This window comes from Thermobia domestica, chromosome 2, assembly GCF_964235325.1.
Source record: "Thermobia domestica chromosome 2, izTheDome1.hap1.1, whole genome shotgun sequence".
Taxonomy (NCBI): Eukaryota; Metazoa; Arthropoda; class Insecta; order Zygentoma; family Lepismatidae; genus Thermobia; species Thermobia domestica.
Window position 1 is genome coordinate 89,501,409 of NC_137455.1, and position 9,984 is coordinate 89,511,392.

The 9,984-nt window shown below is 41.2% G+C and overlaps 1 protein-coding gene across 1 annotated transcript; it reads right to left on the reverse strand.

Annotated features, from left to right (window-relative positions):
* Positions 1-5,782: 5,782 nt before the first annotated feature.
* Positions 5,783-8,868, reverse strand: LOC145674019 (uncharacterized). Its single transcript, XM_081743845.1, has one exon. The coding sequence runs from the start codon at positions 7,910-7,912 to the stop codon at positions 5,783-5,785; it is 2,130 nt and encodes a 709-aa protein (XP_081599971.1). The 5' UTR covers positions 7,913-8,868.
* Positions 8,869-9,984: the final 1,116 nt, after the last annotated feature.

Below are 9,984 nucleotides of genomic sequence, written 5' to 3' on the forward strand. Positions count from 1 at the left end.
TATGGACCCTATCTGCGTTCGTTGCTCAGATAGGTACCTCCGAAGGGATTTACTCGAGTATCTTAAGTTGTTTTCCTTATTTATGAGACTCTAACGATATTACGAGATAAGAGTATTTACACTTATTTGTCTGAAACTTACTCAACATAGCACGTCTTTGGAAGCTTTATATTGATTGTTTCTTTTAAGAATGAGTATAATAAAAATTGACAAGTTACAATAAAATCATATTAAGCCTGTTTACCGCTCTGACACATATTTCCCTAACACAACCTATACAAATGTTAAAATTTGAAAAACTAGACTTTGACGCTAAATCATAGTTTACTCAAAACAGAAATTACATTACATTCACACATCTTAAACGCGATTTATGTTTAAAAGAGAAATAATTCATACTTGATATAAATAAATACTGGATTGCATATAAATGATTATAATGACGGCTTCAAGGATCTAAATATTGACACATTACGATTACAAATAAATGCATGATTGAAGATCAAATCAATGTATACAAATTTCACTAGTAAAATAATCAAAAATTTTATGGTACTTATTCAAGAATGAAATTAACAGTTCCTATATCAGTGAATTAATTTTGGAAATGCAACCAAGGCATTAGGCTATTTGTTTACTTCTTTTAAAAAGAAAGAAAAAAAATGCTCTAAATGTTTACGGACAGTTCCGTATGAATAAACAATGTCCCGAAGTTTCTAGGAAAAGGTGAGTATGGAGATCACGAATCACGGAAATATTGGCCATAGTCCTTCTTCAATAAAGAAAATAACAGAATACTTTGTCCTACCTTAATAAGTCTTTCCGCTTATATTTCCACACTTCAGAAGAAAACTGCACTGTACTTAACTGACCGTCACAATGCTTCCTAATGTCCCTTCTCAGACCCCGCTGTCCTCTGGATTCAACTCCCGGAGAAGAGGTCCTCGTTTGTCTGAAGCGTCTGGGTCTTCCTGTGGCAAGGCATCTGTCTCGAGTATCGGGGATCGAACCCGTGTCTCCGTCCTTCATCTCCATGTTGTTGAAATGCAACGATGCGTCACTTATCAAATCCATCTGCACTTAAATTTCACTCGCACAGTTTATATATATATCCGCCATACATCGCACTACTTTTCCTGTCTTTGCACTTTATGCGGGAAATCAACGTATATAGAATCACAGACTCACTTCAACATCACCATTTATGTAGCGTTACCGTAAGATGATAAGAATTATGTCTATCTGTCGATGTTTTAAATATTTGTATAAATAATCTTGTAACGACGAAGTTGCTGTGGATAACGCGTGGTTTAAGTAACTGGCTGCTAACGGGTGTCTAGCTAGCCATTTTTCTGAAATTTAAACACTTAAATATATATATATATATATATGTACATATGAGTTGACGTACGCTTATGAATCGCGTGTTGGTGATGTTTTCACGATGAAGTGTCGACTTAGAGTAACCTCTCTTCCGTGTGGGCGTTCTCCCAGCTTTCTTTATTTTTTTAAAAAAATAGACGCTTCATTCTTCTCTTTGTGAATTTTGAATTTCGGATTCTGATTCGCCGCTTTAAGTTCGTGACACCATTTCCCAAAAATCGGTTGATAATTTGGCTTGGGTCTCTAGCGTCTCTTCTGGGCTAGTACGTGATGTTAAAGAGTTTCAGAAGCACTTGCGAAGATTGTAGATAAAAAATTTTGGTTCCTGTGTGTCTGTGACGTGATATTTGCGATATGGAGGTACTTTGGTAGTGCGACAGTATGGCTGGAGTAACAATAGCAAATTCCATTACCGTTTACTGGCGAGGTAGAAAAATGGGTGGTCTATTAGTGCGGTTACCGTCTTATGTTTTTTTTTTGAAAAGCAGAGAAACTTCTTTACCTGGGACAAATGAAAGAGGTTCGCTTGGCTGCTAAATGAAACAAAATAAAATTTTCCTTGACTTTTTTAAAATAAATTGAATTTACATATAAAGATGTTTTAATTTGAATATATGAACAATTAATTAAGTGTGTGAGCGTAATTGTCACAATACCCCCCTCCCAAGATGTAGCAAGTGCTGCAACAGAGTGAAGCACGGCTGCATCTAAGGAGAAGTAACATTTGATAAATATAAAAGTTCAAATTCTGACAGAAAGTACAAATACATGAAAGTCCTAACCCTAATCTATGTTGAAGAAGAAAATTTAAATATTCACAAAAAATCCGAACCCTAATGTTAAAATTTCGTGCACGCTGAGAGAGATAATCTCAATGTCATGTTTGAAGATTACTTCTGGCTACTGGATGCTCCGGGTGAGAGTCTCTCATTCATGCGTTGGATCCATTCTTCCTTTCTCTCTTCTGAGCATTTCCACGTCTTGAGATTCTCCAAATGTTGTGGGACCAATTCTTTTCCTGTACTACAGTCAATAATGGCGAAGGTATTAGCTCCAACCTTCTTCTTCACATAATACGGACCCTGGTAAAGATCGAAAAACTTCCGCACGGTCTGGTCTGCAGCAGCACTTAACCTGTGCGCTTTCAGGAACACTAAGTCCCCAGGTGTTACCACCGGACCTTTAGTGGTGAGTTTTTCATTTCTTCGCCTTTTCAAGGTGATGTTCCTACGGGATGCATAGAACAGCTTGTCCTCCCAGGTCTCTCGTTCTTCCCTCGGAATACCAAAATGCTCCAAGATGGGATTTCTTCGCACTGCTCCTAGAAATAATTCCGCTGGAGTATAAGAGAGGGATTCTGTCACCGCATGATTTACGAGGATGACAATGCTTGGTAGATGTTCTGCCCAAGAAGTGTGATTTTTGGCACAGAATACTCTGAATAGTCGGTGAAGTTCAGCGTGTGTTCTCTCCACCAGGTTCGACTTCGGATGGTATGGAGGTGCGTACAAGACCTTGATGTTGTGTCTCTCCATTTCTTCCTTCCATCTTGAGCAGGTAAATTGTGGTCCTTGGTCACTCAATATGGCATTTGGTACCCCAATGATGGGTAGAACGTAACGGCTGAGATACTTGAGGACTAGGTTAGCCGAACTGTTCCTCAAGGGAATGGCTACGAGATACCTCGTGCATCCATCCATCACGGTGAGGATATACTTTTCTCCCGTGGGTGTTCGTGTCATTGGTCCTACAAGATCGACATAGTAAATATCTCTGGGTCGCTCTGCGTGGTAAGAGGTTACTGTTCGCTGAGGGGGATGTCTGTCCACTTTGGATCGAGCACACACTTCACAATCGGCTATCCATTTCTTCAAGTCTCGCCTCATTCCTTTCCAGAAGTAAGATTGGCTCAGGGCCTTCCACGACTTGTAAAAGCCAAAGTGTCCGCCGTTGTCATGGATGTCTTGGAGTGCCTTGTCTTGAAGTGTCTTCGGAAGACAGATTGTCAGCATCTCTGGAGCATGAAAGTTCTTGAGGCATAGAACTTGGTCAGCTAAGCAATAGCTTTGACTCCAATTCCGATTCCTGGTGCTCCCATCCGTAGTATCGCCTTTTATTAGGAAGTCAATTATATCCTGCCACTGAGGATCCTCTCTCTGCTGTCTCGCAAGCTCTTCTTTGGTGACTGCAAGTACCAAGGTCTGCTGCTTCACAGTATTCACGCTGAAAGTGTTTGCAGGGCCTTCCTCGTAATAGCGTGACAAGGAGTCTGCAACTGTGTTATCCTTGCCTTTGCAGTACTCTACATCAAAAGCGTAATCCTGCAGCTGTACACTCCAGCGGGTCAACCTACTGTTCCAGTTCTTGCTGCGGTGCAGCCATTGCAGGTTTTTGTGATCAGTGATCACAGTGAAGCGCCGACCAAGGAGGTAGATGCGAAATTTCTGTATGCACCAAAGAATGGCAAGACATTCCAGCTCATTGATGGCGTAATTCTTCTCTGCTCCTCTTAAACTTCGGCTGGCGTATTGGATCACTCGCCTTTCATCCCCTTGTTTCTGGTACAAACAGCCTCCCAGGCCTGACAAACATGCATCACACTGCACGTAAAAGGGTTCCTGGAAGTTGGGATGGTACAGCATCACATCCTCCGCGATAGCCCTCTTTAAGTCTTCGAAACTTTTCTGGTGTGCTTGAGTCCACTTCCATCTTCGACTCTTTTGCAGCAACTCAAAGAGAGGTTGCGCCACTTGCGAGAAGTTTGGTATGTATGAGCGGTGATATCCTAAGATGCCAAGAAATCTTCTCACTTGTTTTATTGTGCGAGGCGGCTCCAGGTTCAATATGACTTCTACTTTCGATTTATCTTTTACAATACCGGTTGGTGAAATCACGTGTCCCAAAAATTTAACTTCTTTTAATCCGAACTCCGACTTTTTCAATTTCACCGTCATTCCTGCTTTGCTGATAAGTGCCAAAACGGTGTCGATGTGCTGCAGGTGTTCCTCCATCGATCTAGAAAAGATTAGGAGGTCGTCCACATAACAAATGGTGAAGTCCTGAACCTCATCCCCTAATACCAAGTTCATCGCATTCGTAAAGGATTGAGTCCCATTGCAAAGTCCAAATGGCATGACTTGAAATTCATACAATTTGTTTTCAAATGGGAAGGCGGTATAGGGTTTCGAGCGTTCAGTCAGTTCTAGCTGCCAGAAAGAACAGTTCATATCTATTCTTGCAAAATGCTTCACACCGTGGAATCTCTGCAGTATCTCCTGAATTTCCAGAGGTCGTGTCTGTAACACCTTGGTATGCCTATTTAGGGATCTAAAGTCAACACATAGACGTAGAGTTTTATCACTTTTAGGTACAACCAGCAGTGGATTCAAATGACAGGATTTTGAAGGCCTAATAATGTCCCATTCAAGCATTTGCTTAAGTTGCGTACGCACTTCATCTCTGTGTGCTAATGCAACCGGATATATCTTGGAAACTATGGCCTCCTCTGTTTCAACAACAATATCATGTTGATACACCCTACAGCGTCCTGGACGATCAGAAAATACTGAGCAGTGATTACGAAGGATATCTTGAAGTTGTTGTGCCTCAATGTGCGAGGGTAAGTTGGCTGCACGCACTTTTTCTTCAATCTCTTGCATTAATTCGTCTTTGGTTACATTTGAAATTTGAAGATCTTTCTCTACGCAAAGTTCCTCTTCCATTCTTGACATAGGTAGGAATTTGCGGATTATGTTGGCGGGTTCTGCATCCGCTCGCAGCTCACAGCGATTGAAATCTAGCTCGGCGCGTACACGGTACAGAAAGTCCACGCCCAGGAGAATGGGTGCGTTGAGTCGTTTAACTACCAATACTTCCAACGCAATCTCCATCTCCGAGAGCTCAATCGGTATTACTGCACGACCGATTGCTCTGGATTGACACCTCCCCGTGAAATCCACTAATCTGATCTCCTGTGCTTGTCGCAATGTCGGGTTGCGAACATCTGCCGATATCTTTTTCCAAGTAGACTCCGTAATCAACGTAGCTTCACTGCCCGTATCCAGAATTGCCTCGAAGGTATGTTGGTTTATAACGACTTCTATCCTGGGTGTTTGATATCGTTGTGTTTCATCTTCCTCTTGTTCATTCTCATTATCATCAGAGGTAAGCCAAGTGGCAGAGACATGCACATTCATCTTCTGAGGCTCAGTATTCTTTTGTGTTTGCTCTACAACGTTTCTTTGATTAGTCTCTGTGCAACATCTGCCTTCTGCATTAATTCTTATCTTCACTGCTGTTTCATTTCCTTCCACATCGGTGTCAACTACTTTATTGGGTTCCTTTCTAGCAGACTGAGACTGACCGTCAACCCGAACCCTGGACCGTTGGCGGTCAAGTTCTAGTTTTCCTGCTGCTGCTCTGCCTGCAGGACCAGTGGGTTGGTAGCATTGATGCTATCTGGTGTACTGCTACCTCTCCCTCGTGACCCACGATTGTTTCCTCTCGTGTGACCTCTTCGCTCCGAGCTGTTCCCTCGATGCGTGGTCACTTGTCGGACTTGTCTCTCTTCAGTTCTTGGCCTGTCTCCTCTGTTTCTTTGATTGCGGCGGAAACGGCGCTGCGCGTGACCTCTTGTCGGTGCTCCTGTACTTCTCTCGCTGCCGGAACTGTCTTCATCTGTCCGCTGTGATGGCTGGTGAGTGTTGCGCAATCGATTGTCCTCTCTTCGATAAGGATGGTTCCGTTGTCTTCTATTTCCGGAGTCCCTATATACGGTTTCCTCCGTTGACTGCCTACGCACATGCTGTACTCTCCGTTGGCCTGTCGTACCCCTGTTATTCCTTTGGGCATTTCGGTCTCTCTGGAAACTCTCTATCCTGTCCAGCTCTTCGCTGTCCCAGAGGATCATTGACAGTTGCTCCGTGTCCTCCAGCTGAACTCCGATGAGCTGCCTTTGGATACGTAACGGTAACATGTTCTTCACGTTTGAGAGAACTTCCGCTTCTGACATAGAAGGACTTAGTTCCCGGAACGCCTTGACTTGCTCCCAAAAGAATTCACGCAGGGACTTACGTGAATCAGCCCTATAGCGTGTGTTTCTGAGGCGAGTGAGCTTTCGCTGAATAATGGCTTCGCTTTGGAAATTCCTCAGAAAGGCACGACGGAAGTCTTCAAAAGTTCTGAACTGTTGGATGTGATTGTCTATCCACATCTTTGCTGCTCCACGTAGGATACGTGGAATTATGTGGAGAAGTTCTTCCTGCGCTATTCCGTATAGCCTGCAGTCATCCAACAACCGCTCAAGGAAGGTTGATGGCAGTCCCACATCCGTATCCGGGTCAAACGATGGCAATTCATCTATTTTAGGAGCTCGAAGAAAACTTCTGCAGCTAACGTGAGAGTCCACAGATCTTCCACTCTCCTGATTCCCTTGACTGAGGTCTTCTAAAATTGGATTTGAAACCGGAGGCGTTGGAGTCCTTCGAGGGGGTTCTGAGAAGGCGGGTTGAGGTATGTTTCTTACTGCTTCCCCAACTCTCCTTTCTACCAACTCGGACATCTTCTCCGTTAGGGATGCTGTCAGTTGGTCCACCGTCTGCTGAATAGCTCCTGCTTTCTCCCGTTCGACCTCTTGGATTTGCCGGAGTTCCTCAATCCTGGTGCTCTGATTAGTGAGGCTCTCTATTAGCTCCTCTTGTCGTACAGTCATGGAATGTTCAATATTCTCCATCCTTGTCTGCAGCTCTATCCTTTGTGCTTGGGTCTGCGTCTCCAAGTCCATCCGCATGCGCTGCATATCTTCTAGGACCTGTTCCTGCCTTTCCTCCATTTGCCTGACCATCCTCTCTTCCATTTGGCCAGCTTGTGCCGTGAGACGTTCTTCTGTCTCCTGCAACTGCCTGTGCTGCCGCTCTCTCTGTTCCTCCAGACTTTGGGAGATGGTGCGCTTGAAGTCCTCCAGCGCTTCCTTGTTCGACTTCTCGTGTTCGTCCAGCCTCCTGGCTTGCTCCTGTAGTTTCCTCGAGAGGTCTTCTGCCAAATGGTCTTGTTTTTCCATGAGCTTGTCAAGTTTTTTATCTTGTTCTTCTCTGAATTCTTCGTTTTTCTTGTTCTGTTCTTCTATATTCTTCCTCTGTTCTTCTATATTCTTCCTCTGTTCTTCTCTAAATTCTTCGTTTTTCTTCCTCTGTTCTTCTCTAAATTCTTCGTTTTTCTTGTTTTCTTCTTTTTGTTGTCTCATGAACTCATGTAACGCTGATAGAAGAGATTCCTGAAAATCGCCATTAGTGCTGTTCGGCCTGTGATGCTGTTGAATGTTGTCTCTACTTCCTTGAGTGACATCATTTTCCATAACTGGACTTGTATTCCTCTGGTCACCACATTCAGGACAATTTCGAGCCTCATCCGTGGGATCCAAATCCTGTTCCCATAGGTCACGTCCACACGTGCGACAACGTTGTGCTTCTTCCATGGCAGACATTCTGTTTCTTGGTCGTTGCCTCAAGGTAGATGGCCTCAACTGTGGCATCTACAAGTAGACTTAAATAACTGGATTGTCAGAATGATTCTTATTAAAATTTGTCTAAAATTAATTCTAATTATCTGACCTATGCTGTCAATCACTCTAAATTTCGTACTCTAAGTTCACCTTAATACGCAAAAATATTACTATTTCATCAATGTAGCATGCCAAGCTACTTTATCACCACACGTTTTCCACAACAACTTAGTTCATTCTTTTTTTTTTTTTTTTTTTTTTTTTTGTTCACATGTATATTCATGTGCATATACAAATAGTGTATTAATTAACAGATAAAATATCTAAAACACAATAATATTTAAGTAATAAAATGCACGTGTAAATAAAAGTATTAAATCTAACCTATTCTAAACATATATATATATATATGACTATATAATTATATTAATACTAATGTTATTCACTAGAAACAAACTTAGCTAAATTTATGCATCAATATGCCAAAAATTTGCATGTTCACTTATATTAATCGCTTACCTGGTGCATTACCTTTTTGTTTTCTTCTTTCCTTCTTTTCTTCTTTTTTTTTTTAACAAAGAAAATGGTGTATCTCTTTTCTCTTCCAATCACACAAACCAACAAACAAACATGAGGTAAGAACAATTATTATTATTATTATTATTTACGCATGTGCTGAAATGAAATAAAATTGGTTGCGAGGGGGAGTAGAACGCTTAATCGTTCCCTACGGGTAATCTCGAAATAATGATTCTTTGAATACAAAGTTACCTAATTTCCTATCACGCTTCCCATTCTTAATTTTAGTATTACGTAATAGACTTGATTACTGTTTTCGTTCGCTGTTCGAAATTTACTATGTATGCTTCTCCAAACTAAATTTCCTACTTTTTTTTTTTTTAACGCTTACTACGCTTTTCGGTCCTGAAATAAAATTAACTACGCATGTTGGTCCTTCAAATAAGATTAACTACGCATTCGGGTTCCTGTTCGGGAAGCCATTTCTTGTAACACTTGGCTTCCAATACAGGAACCCCAGTGTTACAATATTACATCAGTAGGAGCATATGCTATAATTTAAAGGTGGGGTAAAAAAAAAAAAAAAAAAAAAGGAGGGATGATTACAGCTGTGAAACATAACTGAATAGTAAATCCGGAATAAATGTAGACACATCAAGAACCCAATGTAAACATTTGAAGGCACATTCGTATTCTAACAATTTGAACAACCACCTTCCTTTCAGGTTACAAGATTTCTGTGTCCCTACTTTTAGATAGGATTACTAAAAATGCGTACATTTTTTCTTGTTACCGTTTCAGGAGCGGCAACTTATGGAGTACACTCAGAACTTTTCACTCACACAAAAGACAAAGAAAAGAAGAAAATAAAAGAGAAAAGAAATGAAAAATTAAGGAAGAAAAAAGAGGGGAATTCAAATCTTTCATCGGATTTCTTAAATGATAGTAGGGCCCGAACTTTTCACAGAATGAAGAGGAAGGGGGAGGACCTTAAGTTATGAACTACAGACATGCGTTTCATTTCAATTTGATGCCTTGTATTCATTATCATTATTCAAAAATATGCGCTTAAATTTTGTTCTATTTAACTAACTTCATTTGGTCTCTTTACTTGCAAAATGTCTGACGAGTTCTAAGGTAGGAGGTTATACCCTATAAGCTCCCTGGTTATGCTGTCATATTCTCATTCAAGAACATACTCCACAATGAAAAAGACGCCATTTTATTTCAAAGATACCTAAAACTCTACTCTCAGAAGAGTCAAATTTCGAAATTTTCTGGAGGAGGACCGTAGATTCCCGCTAATCCAAGGAGTACCCACAGAACCCCGATTGTATACTGTGAATTAGAGCATCCCCAACTAATTTTCGAAACCCGGCGCCCGTGGTTATGTTTTCAAATATATCTTGTTTTTAAAAGGACTTATTTTTTCTTAGTCATGACTACACGTCAGCAAACTCATATGTTTCGCAGATATGGTATCATCATGACAAGTGCGTTTACAATAGCTACTCCCTTCAGACACTGTACATCGGGAAATATGTTAATTATTAATGGTTGTATAAATAAAATAGCGACGTATT